General features: G+C 40.9%; 1 protein-coding gene across 1 annotated transcript in view; it reads right to left on the bottom strand.

The window, feature by feature from the left end:
* CMSS1 (cms1 ribosomal small subunit homolog) overlaps positions 1–21515 on the bottom strand; it is a 395148-nt gene that overhangs the window by 34428 nt on the left and 339205 nt on the right. Inside the window, exon 2 of the mRNA XM_037058929.1 lies at positions 6117–6205. Coding sequence (XP_036914824.1) covers positions 6117–6205 — 89 coding nt within the window. The remainder of the gene's footprint in view (positions 1–6116; positions 6206–21515) is intronic.

Genomic DNA, 21515 nt, shown 5'->3' with positions numbered 1-21515 from the left:
GCTAAGGATGTGGACCTGTAGGTCTTTGAAAGAATGGTTAAAAGTAACACTGATATAGGGCCTTTGGGCAAACACTTTAATGGCTGGAGAGAAAACCAAGATGACTATACATAAAATATCTTTCTGCCTTCCTCCTTCCCTGAAGGAAAAAATAAGAGAGACTTGAAGTATGTATTTCACTATAATCATTAACACTTCAGTGTTTACTCTTTTTGCCAACCATTATTGAAAGTGCTTTATAAGTATTAATCATTTGGTACTCACTGCAACTTTATGAGGAAAATACAATTACTGTCATCATTTTACCAGTAAGGAGACTGAGGCACAGAGAACTTAATTTCTTTAAGGCTCCACATCTTGTAGGTAGGTAACCACTATGCCATCTGCTTCACAAACTGGTCATACACTTTGGGTAGAGTCACCCTTTAGTGGAAAGAGTTTAGGGCCACTTACAATAAGACCACAGATCATTATTACAAAGATGGTAACTTTGGATTGACAGTAGATAGTCCCTTAAAAATCAAAGATGGGGGGTTTCGGGTCAAGATGGCAGTGCAAGTCAATGTAGTACTGGCTTCCTTCCACAGCCACATTAAAATTATAACCAAACTACAGAACAACCATCATTTAGAACTGCTCAAAATGTAGCTGAACAGAAGTCCAAAAGGACTAAAGACACAGAGAAGAAGACACTAAGACTGAGAAGAGGGGCAGGGATGCCAACAGGTTGGTCCCGCATTCATGTAAGGCATCTAAAAATTGGGAGGGATGTCTTTGCTGCAGAAGTCTGTTGGGAAGCCAGGGGCACCACCCCCATCCCTGAACCCCCAACCCAGGATTCCAGTGCTGGGAAGAGAAGACCCCATAACTTCTGGCTATGAAAACCAGCAGGGATTGTAGCTGAGTAAGAGAAGGTTTTTGGAGTCCCAGGCAGTTTTTCTTACAGGGCCCCAGCATGGACTTACTCAGACTCACTTGCTCTGAGCTCCAGTGCAAGGGCAGCCACATGAAAGATGTCAGGACAAATGGCAGGCAGCTGAATTGTTTGCCTTCAGGATGAGGACTGAGGGGTAGCTTTCTCTCAGACAGAAGTGCAGGCAGAGGCCTTTGCTCCTTTGCTGAGCCCTCCGTACACAGAACCTGCCTATGGGTGCCATGTGTCTCCATCAACCAGCCTAACACTGTTGACCTGCCCTGGTGATTCCCTGAGATCCTGCCCCACCCAATGTTCAGGCCCACCCAAGCCGTTTCTAATGGCTTTTCCATGTTTTGGTTCATGTTGCTGACTTTTCTAAAACTTCTCAAATAAGGAACATCTGGCCTCTGTGTACCCTGTACCTTTTGTTAAATGGCTCCAGGCCCAGCACTAGCAGCAGCCAAATTTGGTTTGCAGCTTGGCTTCTCCTAGGTACCTCCAAGTCCAACACACATAGCAGCCGCCTGCAGACTGCTTTGTAGCTCATGCCAGGTGGCCCCTGTCAGGGTATAGGCAGCAGCTGACCTTGGCCTGAAATTCCTAGGAGGCTCCAGAGCCAGTACACCAAGTGGACATCTTCAGACCATGGCAAAGCACCATGCTACCACCTCCATCAGTGACATACCCAAGGATTGAACTTGGTGGGGAACCTAAGCCCTGATAAAGTGAGTTCTTCTTTGTGGGGTCAGCTCCTGCACAGCAGATCCTCTATTGTGGTCTCAGGCAGTCCTCACAGCCCATCAGCCCGGGGGTAAACTCCTCCCATTGACGTGCTAACAGAAATCCAGGCTCAACTACAATAGGGTGCACATAACCCACATGGAGGGCACATTTGGAATATCTATCTCAGGTGACTGGGAGTCTACACCTCTGGGCTCTGTAGGAGCCAGAGGTGCTAACAGAAATCCAGGCTCAACTACAATAGGGTGCACATAACCCACATGGAGGGCACATTTGGAATATCTATCTCAGGTGACTGGGAGTCTACACCTCTGGGCTCTGTAGGACACCTAGTACATAGGGCCATTCAGGCAGGACTTGGAGATGTAGTAACTCTACCTAATACTTAGAAATGAACACAGCGAGGCAGCCAAAATGAGGAGACAAAGAAACATGTCCCAAAATGAAAGAACAGAACAAAACTCCAGAAAAAGAACTAACAAAATTTAGACAAGCAATCTAATAGACACAGAGTTCAAAAGATTGGTTATAAGAATGTTCAGTGGTCTTAGGGAAGGAGTACGGGAACATAGTGAGAACTTCAGCAAAAAGATAGGAAACATAAAAGTGCAGATAGAAAACATAAAGAAAGAACCAGTCAGAAATGAAGAGTATAAATGATGAGAATACTAACTGAAATAAAGAATACATTACAGGGACTCAACAGTAGAGTAGATGATGCCAAGGATCAAATCAATGATTTGGAAAATAAGGAAGTAGAAAATATCCCTTCAGAACAGCAAAAGAAAAAATAATTAAAAAAATGAGGATAGTGTAAGGATCCTATGGGACATCTTCAAGTGTACCAACATTTGCATCATGGGGGACCTATAAGGAGAAGAGAGAGCAAAGAAATAGAATAAATTCAAAATATATTAAAAAATTAAATGTTAAACCTGAAACCATAAAAATCCTAGAAGAAAATATAGGCAGAAAATCTCAGACAGTGCTCACAGAAATTTTTTGTGGGATATATCTCCCCAGGCAATGGAAACAAAAGAAAAAAGAAACAAATGGGATTATATCAAACTAAAGTTTTTGCTCAGCAGAGGAAAACATCAACAAAATAAAATGACTACCCACAGAATGAGAGAACATATTCGCCAATACATCTGATAAGGAGTTAATATCCAAAATTTATAAAGTACTTACAAAACTCAACACCAAATAAATAACCCATGGGCAAAGGACCTGAACAAACAAATCAATACACAGTTAGGGTTGGAGAGGATGTGGAGAAAAGGGAACCCTAGGGCACTGTTGGTGGGAATGTAGACTGGTGCAACCACTATAAAAAATAGTATGGAATTTCCTCAGAAAACTAAAAATGGAGTTGCCTTTTGACCCAGCAATTCCCAACACTGCTGGGATTATACCCTAAGAATCCTGAAACACGAATCCACAAGAACCTATGTACCCCAATATTCATAGCAGCATGATACACAATAGCCAAGTGCTAGAAGCAACCTAAGTGCCCATCAGTAAATGAGTGGTTCAAAATTGTGGTACATTTACACAATGGAATACTACAAAGCAGAAAGAAAGGAGGAGCTCCTACCTTTTGCAACAGCATGGATGGAACTGGAGAGCATTATGCTAAGTGAAATAAGCCAGGTGGTGAAAGACAAATACCACATGATCTCACCTATAAGTGGAATCTAATCATCAACAAAACAAACAAGCAGGCAAAATATAACCAGAGACATTGAAATTAAGAACAAACCGACACTAACCAGAGAGGAGGTGAGAGGGGATAATGGGGGGGCAAGGGGGAAGAATTTTTAGGAACACCTATAAAGGACACATGAACAAAGCCAAAGTGGGGTAGGAGCAAGGGTGGGAAGTGGGGATGGCTGAAGTGGAGGGGAGTTGGGGGGAAAATGGAGACAACTTCACTTGAACAACAATAAAAAAAGTTAAAAAAACCCTCAACAACAACTATTGTACATTTACACAATGGTAATGGGAAAAAAAGAATGAAGATTATATATTTAAAAAATTACTTGAAAAAAGTATGATGGAAAACTTCCCTAACCTGGTGAAGGAAATAGACCTGAAAGTCCAGGAAGTGGAGTCCCAAACAAGACGAACCTAAAGAGGGCCCATATTAAGACACATCATAATTGAAACACCAAAGGTTAAAGACAAAGAGTGAATCTTTTAAGCAGCAAGAGAAAAGCAGTTACCTACAAGGCTGCAGTTGATTTCTCAACAGAAACTTTGCAGGCCATAGGGATTGGAAAGAAATATTCAAAGTGATGAAAAGCAAGGACCTACAACCAAGATTACTCTATTGAGCAAAGCTATCATTTAGAATCGAAGGACAGATAAAGAGCTTCCCGGACAAGAAAAAGCTAAAGGAGTTCTTCACCACCAAACCAGTATTACACTCAAATGTTAAAGGGTCTTCTTTAAGAAGAAAAAAGATAAAGAATATGAACAAAAAATGGAAATAAAAACCTATCCATCAACAATTATTTTAAATGCAAATGGATTAAATGCTCCAATCAAAAGACACAGTGGAGCTCTGGCAGGGTGGCTCTGTTTAATGTCGCCCTGTACACCAAGAGGTGCAGGTTCCATTCTTGGACAGGGCGCACACCTGGCTTGTGGGTTTGATCTCTGGTCAGGGCACACATAGGAGGCAACTAATCGATGTTTCTCTCTCACATCAATGTCTCTTTCTCTCCTTTCCTCTCTTCTAAAATCAGTGAACATATCCTTGGTCGAGGATTTAAAAAAAAGGTATACAGTGGCTGGATGCATAACAAAACAAGACCCTTACATATGTTGTCTACAATAGGTTCATTTTAGATAGAAATACACACACAAACTGAAAGTAACAGGATGGAAAAAAGATATTTTATGAAAAGGCAAACAAACAAACAAAGCTGGGATAGCAATGCTTATACAAGACAAAATACTTTCAAACAAAGGCTATAACAGGAAACAAGTAAGGACCTAGCAATTCCACTTCTGGGCATTTATCCAAAGAAACCTAAAATACTAAATGAAAAAGCCATATACATCAATATGTTTATTGAAGCATTATCCACAATAGCCCAGATATGAAAGCAACCTAAGTGTCCATTGATAGGTGAAAGGATGAACTAGTGGTACATACATGCAATGGAGTATGAGTCAGCCATACAAGAGAATGAAATCTTGCATCTCCAACAACATGATAGACCTAGAGGGTATTGTGCTGAGTGAAGTCAGACAGAGAAAGACAAATACCATATGATTTCTCTTATATGTGGAATCTAAAAATCAAAATAAACAAGCAGAACAGAAACAGACTCATAGATACAGAGAACACTGTGATGGTTGCCAGATAGGAGGGGTGTTAATGGACTGGGTGAAAATGGTGAAGGGACTAAGTACAAATTGGTAATTACACAATAAGTATGGGGATGTAAAATATAGCACAAGGAATATAGTCAACAATATTGTAATAACTACATGATGTTAGATGGGTACTAGATTTATTGGGGTGATCACTTTGTAAGTTATACAACCTTAATGTCTAATAACGGGGTTGTACAATTCAAAGTAATATACTATTGTATGTCGACTGTAATTTAAAAATAAGAAATGTTAAAAACAAATAAAATTTCCAGAGGAAAAAAATCACACATGGTAATCAATCAGGTTTGAGGGATATATGCGGAAAAGCTGCAAACGGATGTGAATAGGTAGTAGGAAGGTTAAAAAGAAATAAAAGGTCACAGGTCCAGGAAATACAGTTTATCAAATGGCCACTGGTGGTTCTGTGAAGGTGGCAGATCCTGTGATAAGAATTCACCCAACGGACCATAGCGCTGGGTGGCATGTGGGCTGGGAACCTGCTGGCGGCATGGCAGTGTGCTGGCGGCATGGCAGTGTGCTGGCGGCATGGCGGGGTGCTGGCGGCATGGCAGGGTGCAGGCGGCATGGCAGGGTGCTGGCGGCATGGCGGGGTGCTGGCGGCATGGCGGGGTGCAGGCGGCATGGCGGGGTGCAGGCGGCATGGCAGGGTGCAGGCGGCATGGCAGGGTGCAGGCGGCATGGCAGGGTGCTGCAGTCATGCATTGCTGTGTGCGTGGGGGGGCGGGTAATCTTGAATATTTTTATGGAATCTGTCTCCTTTTAGGAACTGTACCTAAAAGAATAAGACTGGATTTTTGGTGAAAATGTGACACAGAAATCTAAGATACCATTGTTGTAAAAATATATTTATATCATAAAAAATGTATTAGGGGAAAAAATAAACCTTGCCTGTTTGTAACTGGGGAAACATGGCTTTTTCAAAGGCAGAGAAGGTAAAAGTTTCCCTGGAATGTGACCAACAACTGATGTTAAGGCCCAGGAAATACTGTAGAGGGTAGAAGAGGGTAACTGCAGAATCTAACAGCTGTGACTTTCCCACAGCGACTGTCACCTGTTTGGTTTTCTTTGACGGGGCAGAAACTGGAGCTGTCTCTGGCTGTGTCATTTCTATGTCTCCTCCTCCTTCATCAGCTGATGCTTCTGGAAGATATAAAGTTTAAAAATTAGAAAAACCTCTCCCCTCGCCCCCAATTGCTACCACTGCTAGGACAATCTTGGTACACCACCCTTCTAGAAGCTTCTATTCCTTAGCAATTCCATCTCTAGGAAGAGGTAGTTAAGGAAATGATTCAAAATGAAGATAGAGATTTCAGAACCAAGATAGCAGTCTTACTTATAAAGCCACAACACTGAAGATTATCCAGATGTCCAACATTAGAGAATGTTTAATTATGGAACACTCACACTGATTTTAGATATAAAATGCTTCCTTTTCAGATAAAAAAAGCTGCTGCTTAGAGAGGATTATAGTTCATGAGAAATTCTGATTTTAAATTTTAAAAATCTTTCAACAAAAAGATACATTTTTACTCAAAAAATTGGGAAAAATAAAAGTTTTAATAGTTTTCCTGTTTATAAAGTTCTCTCGAAGAAACATGGCAACCATAAATTTCTTACTTTCCATAATGTCATACTGCCTTCCAGATTACAGCGGCTGCTCTCTGTAAATACACTTTTGAATCTTTAAAAGGTTTTAACCACTTTCAACATTCCCTTTGAGTTTCTCTGTATATCTCAACATCAGCCCCAAAGGGTATTTGGTGAGTAAACATTGGTCAGAATTCGTATTAAGATCCAAATTACCCCATTTGGTAGTCTTGAGTTTTTAAATGTTTGCATACCATGATGATTAATTTTGTGTCAACTCGATTGAGACTTGGGATGCCTATGTACTTGGTCAAATGTCATCCTGGGAGTTTCTGTGAGGGCATTTCTCGAGATAAACATTTCCATGGGCATACGGTTTTATTCCACGGGAATAAAACATCAGATGAAAGCCTGAATCAGCTGACCTTCCTCTGAGTAAGAATATTTCCTGCTTTTGCACTTGAACTGAAACATGGGCTCTCCCTGGATCTGGAGTGTGTCAGCCCAGACCTCACACTGGAACCACACCATCAGCTCTCCTGGCTCTCCAGCTTGCCAATCTGTCCTGGCAATTTGGGGACCTGTCAGCATCTATAATTGCATGAACCAATTCCTTACTTTATATCTACATCCAAATATATAGATACAGATAGATATATAGATTTCTACCTCCTATTGCTTCTGTTTTCCTAGAGAACCCTGATCAATACACATACTTTCAGCTGTTTAGTATGAAAAAAAAGAACTCTCCTCAATGGAGTGGTAGATTAACAGGAAATTTTTCAACGAGTGATTAAGTTGGTATTGAAAGTATTTATAGAACTTCTCCCTTTGGGGAGATAATATTAGTAATCATATTTTCCCCTATTCTTCCTGCTAAGTACAGCTAAAAATCCTGGGCATTACATGAGTTGGCCAAAAAGTCTGTATTTTTTCTGTAAAATAAGGCACATTTTTCATTTTCACCAATAACTTTATTGATTTGGATATTTTGAGTATGTCTGCTATCTCTTCCATGTGGTATAACATTGATTGTTCTCAATTAATGTCTTGATTTGATTGCTATCAACTTCAAATGGTCTACCGAACTGTGGAGCATCGTCCAGCAACGAATCTGCAGCATGAAACTTTGCAGACCACTTTCAACATGTTTGATCAGTCACAGCACCTTCTCCATTCACTGCACCAATCTTTTTTTTTTTGCGTTTAGTTGCATTTTTATCTTTCTTGAAATAATAAAGCATAATACATAAAATGTTTATTTTCTTCCATCTTCAATATTAAAATGGCCACACAAGAATTCACCAATTTTGAATAGTTCTTTAAAAGGAAATCTTATATGACAGCTGTCACAATGTAATCTAACAAAGTTGTTTTGAATGAAGTTAAAGACAACTAAGCACTACTAGAGCCATCTTATGGAAAAAAACCAAATGAACTTTTTGGCCAACCCAATATATTAAACAAAACAGGAAGTCTCGGAAAGGGGTGTGACTACAGAAGACCAACAAGTAATATTCTTGTTGGGATGGAAATATTCAGCATCCTAACTGTATTCATGTCAATATCCTTATTTTGATATTGTCCTATAGTTTGGCAAGTTGTTATCACTGAGGGAATCTTGGAAAGGGGACATGTGATTTCTCTGTATTGTTTTTAACAACTGCATGTGAATCTACAATGATTTCAAAATGAAAAGTTCAATTAAAATAATCTTTAAAGGAAATTCATCCTTTTCTTCAGGAAGCCAAAAATTATTATGTGGAAACGCTAAGAAGCATGTGGTTGGCCGCAGCCCGGACTACGGCGGCACCCCGCTGCTGGGTACCCTGTCACTGCAGTCCTGACTCTGAGCTAGGAGGGCAGCTGGGTTCAGAGAACCACAGTCAACCCGGGGAGGCCACGTGGCATTTAAAAAAAAAAAAAGCTTGAGGACGAGGGTGAGATAAAACATAGAATTCCCCATTAAATTTGAATTGCACAGAAACACTGAATAATGTTTTAGTATAGGCAAGTCTCAAATACTACATGGGGAAGATCTAAATTACTATTTACCTAAAATTCAAATTTGATGGGTTGTTGTATATTATTACTTGTTAAATCTGGCAATCCTACCCGGGGAATATCCTTCCCCAGAAAAGACAACCTTCATTCGGTCCAGGGAAAATCCTTTTACTGGGTTCCATTCATGGTGTCCCCTTTCTCTTAATACCCTCCAACCCATCTTCATTGGGAATCATTCAGGTAAGCCTTTGCTAGAACTATACAGCCCTCCTTCCTTTTGCCTCTGTACTTATACTTACTGTACCTTATAAATCAGCATGTAATTTTATCCTTCCTCACAGTGTGTGCTGGTATTGCACAAATGTTTGCTTTTTCTCCACCTCACAGTTTGAGAGTTACCCATGAGTACCTCAAGTACTTGACCTGGTGTTGATCACAAGTAAAAGGCACTCCTGTATAACACTTTATGTACATTTCTATTACAAAAGTAATATGTATTCTCTGTAAAACATTACACCCTTACTTAAAGCTTCTATACTTTTATTAGCTTTAAAAATACTTCAAGATACTTCAAGATAGAAGGATGAAATACAAATAGGTAACTGTTGGTATGAAACCCATAAATATTTAAAAATCAAGCAATGCTCTTTAAAAATATTTTCTGAATTCCGTATTTATCCACTGCCCAGAGTCTGGAAACTGAAGTGTACATCGTTTGTATTTAAGCAATCTAGCTGAAAATAGCATATTTTTAAAGGTGTGTGACTCTTACACAACAAAAACCCATGGGAAATATTTAAAATACCTTGTTAATCAAGTGCTCTAAATATGAATTAGTTCTTGTTCCAAAAATTATTTCATCTGCAACCTTTTACTATATAAAATGACATCATCTCATATCACCATAGATTGAATACATCAGTTGTTTTTTGGTTCCAAAAGAGTACAGTGGTTTCCTGAATTGAGGATGCTAGTTCTGTGATTTCCATTAAGAAAACACTTAGAGAAAAGTACGGAGACCCAAGCTACCCAGCCTGGGTCCTGCACCAGGGCTGCTCTAGAATTGCTGGCATTTGAGGAGGTGACACCAGACCGGTGCCCATCAGACCCAGTGGTTGACTGAGCCCATGGAATGGAGCCACTGAGATGGTGCCACCTAGTCTCCAAATCACTGAGTGTACTTTAAAATATTAAAAAAGATGAAAATTTGTTGAATTCTTCCAAAAAAAGTACTCAAGTACACTGTTCTTTTTAAATATATAGCAAAAAGAGCAGGCTGAAATTAAAAGGTTCCTTTCCCTCAATCCCTGTCTTTGTCCTCTTGATGAGAAATATCAAGTCCAATTTCCCAGCAATTTCCTTAGCTTCCAAGTACTTGCTTGCATGAACCTTTTCTAGGTTCTGGGAGGAACCCTGGCAATAAATCATAGAGTCAAATTTTCTTTAAAAATTTGCAAAAGAAAGGTGTTTTAACTACAATATGTTAAGATCACTGTCTAGTTCCAGTCGGAATTCTCTTTGTCACATATCCCTAGTGAGTGGTGTCGGGTGGACGTGAGACTTTTGGGGATACAGAGGAAGTTGGTTGACCACACATTTAGTGTGAGTACAATGGGATATTACGTGGTTCACAATAATACAGTCTGTAGTTAAGTTATTGCTGACTGTTCTAGGGCAGGACTGCTGCAAGGAATAAACAATCCTTCCACCCTGTGCTAACAGACACCCTGCTACAGAGAGAGCGGGACCAGATGTTATGGATCATGGACGAATGTGCCTGTTGCACTCATCCTAGAGACACGTGGGAGGTGGAAGAGAAGCCAGGTTTGGCATGCACAGAACCAGAAACTAGTCAGTGAAAAATTCTTCCAATCATCAAAAATGTAAAACTAAGCAGAAAATTTTTGTCTATTCAAAATGGAAGGTCTTTCCTGTAGGAACAGATGGTGTATTTTATATAGTTTTTAAAGAAATCATATTTTTAATTTCTTATTTTGTTTAAAGATTTTATTTAGTTATTTTTAGAGAGGGGAAAGGAGGGAGGAAGAGAGGGAGAGAAACATCAATGTGTGGTTGCCTCTCCTGGGGACCTGGTCTACAATCCTGGCATGTGCCCTGAATGGGAATCGAACTGGCGAGCCTTTGGTTTGCAAGCAGGCACTCAATCCCCTGAGTCAAAAGAGCTGGGCTAATTTCTTATTTGATGAGGTGAATAAAATAAAAATTTTCAGAATTCCTTTGTTTTCAGCAGTACAGTTGTGATTTCTTATTTAAAATAACTTCTCTCAGCCCTGACTGGTGTAGCTCAGTGGATTGAGCGCGGGCCTGCGAACCACACGATCGTAGTTCGATTCCCAGTCAGGGCACATGTCCGGAATGCAGGCCAGTTCCCAGCAAGGAACTCACAAGAGGCAACCATACACTGATATTTCTCTCCCTTGCTTCTTCCCTTCCCCTCTAAAGACAAATAAATAAAATCTTTTTTAAAAATATATTTTATTGATTATACCATTACAGTTGTTCTATTCCCCCCCTTCATTCCCCTCCACCCGCACACTCCCTCCCCCACCATTCTCCCCCCTTAGTTTATAACCACATGTCTCAAGTTCTTTAGATTCTATATTTCCCCCACTATTCTCGCCCTCCCCCCTATCTATTTTCTACCTACCATCTATGCTATTTTCTGTGCCTTCTCCCCCCTTCTCCTCCTCCCACCCCCCTGTTTCTAACCCTCCATGTGTTCTTCATTTCTATGGTTCCACTCCTGATCTAGCTGTCCTCTTGGTTTGCTTTTGTTTTAGGTGTGGTTGTTAATAACTGAGTGTTTGCTGTCCTTTCACTGTTCATATTTTTCATCTTCTTTTTCTTATATAAGTCCCTTTAGCATTTCATATAATAAGGGCTTGGTGATGATGAACTCCTTGAACTTGACCTTATCTGAGAAGCACTTTATCTGTCCTTCCATTCTAAATGAAAGTTTTGCTGGATAAAGCAATCTTGGCTGTAGGTCTTTGGATTTTATGACTTGGAATACTTCTTTCCAGCCCCTTCTTGCCTGTAAGGTCTCTTTTGAGAAATCCGCTGACAGTCTGATGGGTACTCCTTTGTAGGTGACTGTCCCCTTATCCCTTGCTGCTTCTAGGATTCTCTCCTTCATTTTGGTCTTGGCTAATGTAATTATGATGTGCCTTGGTGTGTTCCTTCTTGGGTCCAACTTCTTTGGCACTCTCTGAGCTTCCTGGATTTCCTGGAAGTCTATTTCCTTTGCCAGACTGGGGAAGTTCTCCTTTATTATTTGTTCAAATACGTTTTCCACTCGTGGCTGTTTCTTTCCCCCTTCTGGTACCCCTATAATCCGGATGTTGGAACGTTTAAAGATGTCCTGGAGGTTCCTAAGCCTCTCCTCATTTTTTTGAATTCTCATTTCTTCATTCCTTTCTGGTGGGATGTTTTGTTCTTCCTTCTGGTCCATTCCATTGATTTGAGTCCCAGTTTCCTTTCCATCACTATTGGTTTCCTGTGCATCTCCCTTCATTTCAATTAGTTTAGCCTTCATATGTTCCTCTAATTTGTGACTATGTTCCTCTAATTTGTGACTATAATCTACCAGTTCTGTGAGCATCCTGATAAATAGTGTCTTGAATTGTGCTTCTGAGAGGCTGGCAATTTCTCGGTCGCTTAGAGTTATTGGCTCTGGGACTTTGAGTTCTTCTTGCACCAACTTTTGGGCTGTTCGTGCCTGTTCCATAGCAGGATCAGAGCCCTAAAGTGTTCACTAGAACAGGGCAACTCAGTCGCTGGGTTGTGGCGTTGTATGTGGGGGCGGGGTCAAAGAGGGACAATGGGTTCCTGTCTGCCACCTGCCGCCGCGGCCCTGGCGCCGCAGCCACCATCATCACCAGTCCCACGCATTTCGTTCCACTGCACACGAGTGTGCCACCGCCATCAGCCCTCCACCACTGGGTTCGCCCCCTGGGGCCTGTGTGGTCCTCTCACTGTGCGCGAATGCAGTCAGTCTGCCCCACACCCCGACCGGTTCCGGGCTGCCTGTGCGCCTAGGTCGGGGGATCTGTCCTGCCCAACCCAGCTCCGCTGCTGGTTCCGCCTCTCTTACCATCCCCGTTGAACGGTTCGTAGTTGTCGGACTCCCGTATAATTCCGTTTTCTGGTCTTTGGGTGTGTTCTAGTTCTCCAAACCTTTGTTGTGTTCAAACCTGGTTGTGGGAGAAGGCACAGTGTTTCCACCTATGCCTCCATCTTGGCGGAAGTCCTCAGGATTAAAGTAAATAAATAAAATCTTAAAAAAATAAAATAACTTCTCTCATACCTAATTTTATATCAATAATTTTATATTTTTTCTAGGAGAGGGACCCCGAATTATACAAGCTTCAAGATTCACAAAGGCCTAGGTCTGCCCTGGTGAGCAACCTACTAAATCCTCTCTTATTAGTTCTCACAAAACAAATTACTAAAACACACAACATGAGTAAGTTCCAAAAGCCTAATGCTAAACAAAAGAAGACTGATTCAAGAGGCCACATGATGTGTGATTCCATTTATTTAACACTCCAGTTTATTTAAAACCACAGGGACAAAAAGCAGATCAACAGTCACTGAGCACCGGAGATGGGAGATCTCTGGCAAGGTGGTGATGGAAACGTCCTCTAAATTGTTGTGGTGGCCACACAACTCTATGAGTTAACCAAAATTTATAAAACTGTACATGGCAAAAGGCTAATTTTATTATATGTAAATTACTTGTCAATAAACCTTACTTAAAAAATAATAGAAGCTAACTCTCATAAACAATTTGTAATGATTGCACAATATAACACAACTAGTAATTGGCAGGGGTAGGATCGAATCCCAGCTATACTAAACCTGGAGTCCACAATCTTAATATAGCTCTTCATGGAAAGATGCCTCTTACAGCCTAGTAATGTTTCTTTTTTTTAAAATTTTGATTTTTTCAATTATAGTTGACATTGAATATTACATTAGTTTCATGTGTTCAGCATAGTGGTTAGACATTTATATAACTTATGACATGATCCTGGCAACCTACATAATTATTACAATATTACTGACTATATTCCCTATGCTGTACTTTACATTCCTGTGACTATTTTTTAACTCCCAATTTATAGTTAATCTCTTCACATTTTCACCCAGCCTCCCAAATTCCATTCCATCTGGCAACCATCAGTTTTTTGTCTCTGTATCTATGACGCTGTTTTTGTTTTGTTTGTTTATTTTACTTTTTAGATCCTACAAATAAGTGGAACCATGTGCTATTTTTCTTTCTTTGTCTGACTTATTTCCCTTAACACAAAACCCTCTAGGTCTACATACATTGTCACAAATGGTAAATTTCATTTTTTATGGTCAAGTAATATTCCACTGCATACGCAGGGTGGGACAAAAATATTCATAGTTATTAGTGTGCAAAACAGAGTTTATTCTTGTGTTACTATTTCTTATCTATTGTATTGTTTTCTGTATGAACTGTAACCCTACTTTTGCCTACCCTGTGTGCACTATACCTTTATCCACTTGTAATGATGTTTCCTTTTATTCCTTGTTTGCCAAAATTCATTTTTATCCCTTTAAATCATGACCATATGTTAAATTTAATGCAGTGATCTTTGTTTTTACATTTATTAAGATGATCATATGTTTTCTTCCCTATATTCTGTTAATGTGATGAATTATAAAGATATTAATACTAGGATAAATCACAATTGGTCATGATTTATTTCTTTTTTAATAATCCTTTTGGGGGAGTTAGCACTTTTTTCATCAATGTTTATTTTTTATTTTTTATTTTTTTCTTTCATCTTTTTATTATTTAAAATATTTGATGTCACTGTATCCTAGACAGTAAAATAAGATTTCCCCCCTTTTTATATTAGGATAAATTGCTAGTGCAACAAGAAAACATGCCAGTGTGTCAGTGGCTGTCGCAGTAAAAGTTTCTTTTTCACACAGGTCACAGGCCACTGCTGCTCTATGCGTTCATTTGGGGACCCTCACTCCCTCCATCTAGTCTTTTTTTTTTAAAATATATTTTATTGATTATATCATTAGTTGTTCTATTCCCCCCCTTCAATCCCCTCCACCCACACCCTCCCTCCCCCACCATTCTCCCCCCCTTAGTTTATAACCACGTGTCTCAAGTTCTTTGGATTCTATATTTCTCCCACTATTCTTGCCCTCCCCCCTATCTATTTTCTGCCTACCATCTATGCTATTTTCTGTGCCTTCTCCCCTCTTCTCCCCCTCCCACCCCCCTGTTTCTAACCCTCCATGTGTTCTTCATTTCTATAGTTCCACTCCTGATCTAGCTGTCTTCTTGGTTTGCTTTTGTTTTAGGTGTGGTTGTTAATAACTGTGAGTTTGCTGTCCTTTCACTGTTCATATTTTTCATCTTCTTTTTCTTATATAAGTCCCTTTAGCATTTCATATAATAAAGGCTTGGTGATGATGAACTCCGTGAACTTGACCTTATCTGAGAAGCACTTTATCTGTCCTTCCATTCTAAATGAAAGTTTTGCTGGATAAAGCAATCTTGGCTGTAGGTCTTTGGATTTCATGACTTGGTATACTTCTTTCCAGCCCCTTCTTGCCTGTAAGGTCTCTTTTGAGAAATCCGCTGACAGTCTGATGGGTACTCCTTTGTAGGTGACTGTCCCCTTATCCCTTGCTGCTTCTAGGATTCTCTCCTTCATTTTGGTCTTGGCTAATGTAATTATGATGTGCCTTGGTGTGTTCCTTCTTGGGTCCAACTTCTTTGGGACTCTCTGAGCTTCCTGGATTTCCTGGAAGTCTATTTCCTTTGCCAGACTGGGGAAGTTCTCCTTTATTATTTGTTCAAATACGTTTTCCACTCGTGGCTGTTTCTTTCCCCCTTCTGGTACCCCTATAATCCGGATGTTGGAACGTTTAAAGATGTCCTGGAGGTTCCTAAGCCTCTCCTCATTTTTTTGAATTCTCATTTCTTCATTCCTTTCTGGTGGGATGTTTTGTTCTTCCTTCTGGTCCATTCCATTGATTTGAGTCCCAGTTTCCTTTCCATCACTATTGGTTTCCTGTGCATCTCCCTTCATTTCAATTAGTTTAGCCTTCATATGTTCCTCTAATTTGTGACTATGTTCCTCTAATTTGTGACTATAATCTACCAGTTCTGTGAGCATCCTGATAAATAGTGTCTTGAATTGTGCTTCTGAGAGGCTGGCAATTTCTCGGTCGCTTAGAGTTATTGGCTCTGGGACTTTGAGTTCTTCTTGCGCCATCTTTTGGGCTGTTCGTGCCTGTTCCATAGCAGGATCAGAGCCCTAAAGTGTTCACTAGAACAGGGCAACTCAGTCGCTGGGTTGTGACGTTGTAGGTGGGGGCGGGGTCAAAGAGGGACAATGGCTCTCACTGGTCTTGCAGGGCAACTAAATCGCTGGGTTGTGATGCTGTACGTGGGTGCGGGGTCAAAGAGGGACTCTGGCGTTCCGTCTGCCGCCTGCCGCCTGCTGCCCTGGCCCTCACCGGTGCCGAAGGGCAACTAAGTCGCTGAGTTGTGACGCTGTATGTGGGTGCGGGGTCAAAGAGGGACTATGGCGTCCTGTCTGCCGCCACGGCCCTCACCGGTGCCGCAGTTGCTGCCGTCACCGGGCCCACACGTTTCGTCCCAGTGCATGCGAGTGTGCCACCGCCGTCAGCCCTCGCCCCCTGGGGCCTGCGTGGTCTGTCTCACTGTGCACGAATATGCGCCCGCGGTCTGCCCCGCACCCCAACTGGTTCCCGTCTGCGTGCGCGCCTGGGTCGGGGCCGTGTCCTGCCCGACCCTGCTCGCTGCTGGCTCCGCCCCTCTTACCGTCCCTGTTGAACAGTTAGATGTAGTTGGACTTCCGTATAATTCAATTTTCTGTCTTTTGGTTGTGTCTTTGTTTCTTCAAACCTTTGTTGTATTCAAACTTGGTTGTGGGAGAAGGCACAGTGTTTCCACCTATGCCTCCATCTTGGCGGAAGTCCTCATCAATGTTTAAAAGTGAGGATGACATAGTTTTCCTTTCTAGTACTGTTTTGTCTAGTTTAAATCTTGAGGTTATATTAGAAGTTGGAAATATCTACTTGTTTTCTATCCTCTGAAATAGTATATATAGTTGAGATTAATCTGTTCCTTGACACTTGGTAAAATCTTACAGTAAAACAGAGAGTTTTTTCTTTTTTTAGTATATTTTATTGATTATGCTATTACAATTGTCCCATTTTTCCCTCTTTGGCCCTGCCTGCCCAGTACCCCCTTCCCTCCAGCAATGTCCCCCCACACTTAGTTCAGGGCCATGGGTCAAACGTGTAAGTTCTTTGGCTTCTCCATTTCCTATACTAATCTTAACATCCCCCTGTCTATTTTGTGCCTATCAATTATGCTTCTAAATCCTTGCACCTTTTCCCTGTTCTCCCCCTTCCCCCTGCTAACCCTCCAAATGATCTCCATATCTATAATTCTGTTCCTGTTCTGGTTGTTTGCTTAGTGTGTTTTTGTTTTTTAGATTCAGTTGTTGATAGTTTTGAGTTTGTTGTCATTTTAATGTTCATAGTTTTGGTCTTCTTTTCCTTAAATAAATCCCTTTAACATTTCATGTAATAATGGTTTGGTGATAATGAATTCCTTTAGTTTTACCTTGTCTGGGAAGAACTTTATTTACCCTTCCATTCTAAATGATAGCTTTTCTGGATAGAGTAATCTTGGTTGTAGGTCCTTGCCTTTCATCACTGAATACTTCTTGCCAGCCGCTTCTTGCCTGCAAACTTTCTTTTGAGAAATCAGCTGACAGTCTGACAGTCTTATGGGAACGTCTTTGTAGTAACTAACTGCTTTTCTCTGGTTGCTTTTAAGATTCTCTCTTTATCTTTAACCTTTGGCATTTTAATTATGAGGTGTCTTGTTTGGGTCCAACTTGTTTGGGACTCTCTGTACTTCCTTGAATTCTATGTCTGTTTCCTCAACCAAATTAGGTTAAGTTTTCTTTCATTATTTTTTCAAGTAAGTTTTCAATTTCACGCTCTTCCTCTTCTCCTCCTGGCACCCCTATGATTCGGATCTTAGCATGTTTAAAGATGTTGTATAGTTTCCTAAGCCTCTCCTCATTTTTTTTAATTCTTGTTTCTTCTTTCTGTTCTGGTTGAATATTTATTTCTTCCTTTTGTTCCAAGTCATTGATTTGAACCCCAGTCTCCTTCCCTTCACTCTTGGTAACCTGTATATTTTTATGTATCCTTCATTTCTTCCTTTATTTTGTGGCCATATTCATTGAGGTCTCTGAGCATCCTGATCACCAGTGTTTTGAACTTGATAGGTTGGCTATCTCCATTTCACTTAGTTCTTTTTCTGGGGTTTTGTTCTGTTCTTTCATTTGGGCAGTATTTCTTTGCCTCCTTAATTTGGCAGCCTTCCTGTGTTTGTGTGTGTGTATTAGGTAAAGCTGCTTTTACTCTTAGTACCATGGCTTATATAGAAAAGGCACTTGTAAATCATGTGGGGCAGAGTCTTAGGTAATTGCCAGGGTGGGGCAATCTGCTTCACTATTTTGTGGCAGTGAGTGTGTAGGGGTATGGAGCTCAGAGAGGGTCAGTGCCACTCCCTGGCTTCTGGAGGCCTGCCCCACCCTTGTCCCACTTTCAGTACGCCCCACCTCACTCACCTCCTGTATGTGATTGGTGTCCTTCCAGCTGCTACGGTGGGGTCTGTATACCTTCTAAGCCCATAGGGCCCTTTCAAGTGGTGAAAATCTGTCAGTTTCTTTTGCTGCCCTAACTCCCACTGGTATCTTCCTGGTGCTGGAACCCTGGGTTATGTGGTCTGGCCTGGGGCTGTGATCACTCACTCCCAAGGTATCTCTCCCAATTTTTATTCACCACATGTGGGACCATCTGTTCTGTTGTTGCTTCCACTGCCTCTGTGCCTTACTGTGCCTTCTCCACCCTGGCTTCGCAACTCCACTCCTCCTACCTGTCTGGATAAATGTGGCCTCTTTAAATCCTTGGTGCTGGCCATCCATACAGCTTGATTTTTCTTTCTTTCTTTTTTAATATTTTATTTATTTATCTTTAGAGGGGAAGGGAAAGAGAGAGGAAGAGAAACATCAATGTATAGTTGCTTCTTGTGCATCCCCTGCTGGGAACTGGCCCCTGCCAGGAACTGGCCTGCAACCTAGGAATGTGCCCTGACTGGGAATCGAACCGCGATCGTCTGGTTCGCAGGCCCATGCTCAATCCACTGAGCTACACCAGCCAGGGTTAGCTTGATTTTTCTCATGGTTCTGGGTGTTATTTGTTTTTGAGATCTGATTGCACTTTTTTCTATGGTTGTGTGAGAAGGTGAAGTATGTCTACCTATGCCTCCATCTTGACTGGAAGTCCTCAGGGTGCTTTGTGTGTGTATGTGAGGTGGGGTAGTATTGTTTAACAAATGCTTCAATTTCTAATGGTTATATGATTATTCGTTTTTTTCTAGTTATTTTTCACTGTTTGGGTGATATTTTTCTAGGTAATTGGTTGTTTTCTCTAACCTTTCAAATTCATCGGTAAGAGTTGATCATTATGTGTAGCTATGTCTCCTTTTCTTTTCTCCCATTTTAAAAATTGCATCTTCTTTTTTCTTGCTCAACCTTGGAGAAAACTTTAAGAAAAACAGGTACTCTGTTTATAGATACTTTGCGTTACATCTTCAACTTCTATTACAGTAAGTAATGTTCTTTACTTTCTTAAGGTTTACTCTATTGATTTTATAACATTTGAAGTTGGGTATTTAGCTCACTAAGTTTTCCTTTTTCTAATGTAACAAGCATTATGGTATAATATTAGGTGCATGCAAGTTGAGAATTGTTTAAACTTCCTGTTGGTTGAATTGTTCCTTTTATTATTATGTTGTGACTCAGTTTTTTAAAATTTTCTTTGTTTAATGTAGTTCAATTTCACTTATTGTGGGGTATTCTATATCTCTAGAGGCGGTCAGCTGTTCTCTGAGAAATTGAACTATACGCACTGTCAACTAATGCTGGAGACACAGCTGTACTTCAACAGTCTCAAGTATTTTGCTAAAATTTACTCATCCCTTGGAGTCAGAATGTTTTATTTGGCCGGGAGAGGCAGGGCTGGGAACTGCTCTTTAAGAACTATGTTCCCAGTTCATTAAGGGACTCCCACCAGCATCACTAAGAAAGAACACAATTCCCACATTCCAAAGAACAGGCTCTGTGAAGAGTGAGCTTAGTGAAGGTCCTAAGGCCAAGCCAGCAAAACAGAACACAGGGCAGTGGAGGGGAGAAGATGGGAGAGGAGTGGAGGGGAGGACCTAGGGTCGTGTTCCATCCTTTACTTGTGTACGCTCTTCAAAATAATTACTACAGCTATGTGATGATCAGACAATAATGACTTATAATCAACTAGTACAAACCAGAAAGCGATCATACTGTCTGCAAATGCATCTCTCATTTAACAGTTCAGAATGCCACCTCTCCCTTTATCCTTGTCATTTCTGCTTTTCTATCAAATTCTTACTCTTTCCTCCCAAATTCAGCTAAAGTTTCACCTCCTTTGTAAAGACCTTCCGAGGAGCCACAATTTTCACTGAGAAAGGAAAATGTGGAGAAAAGAAGACTAGGATCTACTGTACAAATGAAGAATTCAGTGACAGGAGGCAGGAGGAGCAGAAAATCCAAGGCCAAGTTTGTGATGCCTACTGCAGGCCCTCTGGCTGCTTTGAAGGGGCTGCTCAGAGAAGCTTGGGCAGGCTCAGTCATCAGTCTCACAGCCTTTTCTGGCCATGCAGTCCAGGTCCAGGTTTGGGAACACTGAACTACTCAAAGTCTTTTCCAGGCTGGTGGTTCATCAGGTTTTACACTAGCAAAACCTCTCCGGTTTTGTTCTGTTTTGTTCTTCCTTCCTAGCTACCATCTTTTCCTTTTTCTTTTTGTACTCCCATAGCCAGCAAGAAACTAGGCATGATCTATCTCTTCCATCTCTTAGGCTCTTTAAGATGCCTTCCTCTCTCCAAAAGATTTGACAAAACAAGTATTTCTGAATGCGAGTTGCTTCTACCAAATTTTGTTGTCATTCTGAACTGGAATGTGGAGTGAGGGAATCTATTACCGCCTTTGATTTTGCCATCTCTAGTGTCAACCGCTACAGCCTGATCTACTTCCCCAAAAGGTTCTTTTCACAGGTGAAGATGTTCCTAGCAGTGGACCCAGACCTGGCTTACAAAATATGTTGCCAGTTCCTACAGAAACTTTAAAGATAGAAAATGTGGAATAAGATGGCAAAACTCTAAACTGGAGTTGCTTTATAGTTCCTGAAACTCTGAAAGAAGATAAAATACTAAGACCGGTAAGTTCATCTCAAAAATACATGACTGAGGAAAAATGTTTCACCTCCTTTCTGTGGGGAGCTTAGATGCTACAAGATTTGTGTCACCAGTTACGTATCAGCAGAATTAAATTCGGAGTGTTGTTTTCCGAAATTTTGACTTCTGGGTTAGTAATAGTTCATTTACTAATTTCTAAAAATGTTCACAGGACAACATCCTCAGGAATCATCATTCCGCATCAGAACAAAGCACCCAGAGCCACAGGGGTCTGACCTCTTGTGTAAAGGCTCACTCTTAAGCCTGGCTGCAGTGCCAGTGGAGGGGCCTTGGATGCCAATTATCAAGGTACTACAGGACTCTGTCTTATCTTTACATTACAACAATGCGCTGGAGATCATACAGCTCTCAGAGGACAACTTTGCAGGAAGAACAGCTACCCGCACGCTGTCTGTTCTGCAATAAGGCATTTTTCTTTTATCCTATTTAATTTTAGCTTAA

Source organism: Sturnira hondurensis, unplaced genomic scaffold, assembly GCF_014824575.4.
Source record: "Sturnira hondurensis isolate 20B ecotype Veracruz unplaced genomic scaffold, ASM1482457v3 Scaffold0010428, whole genome shotgun sequence".
In the NCBI taxonomy this organism is placed as follows: Eukaryota; Metazoa; Chordata; class Mammalia; order Chiroptera; family Phyllostomidae; genus Sturnira; species Sturnira hondurensis.
The sequence above is the reverse complement of the archived record's forward strand: the minus strand, read 5'-3'. Positions and strand labels throughout refer to the sequence as shown.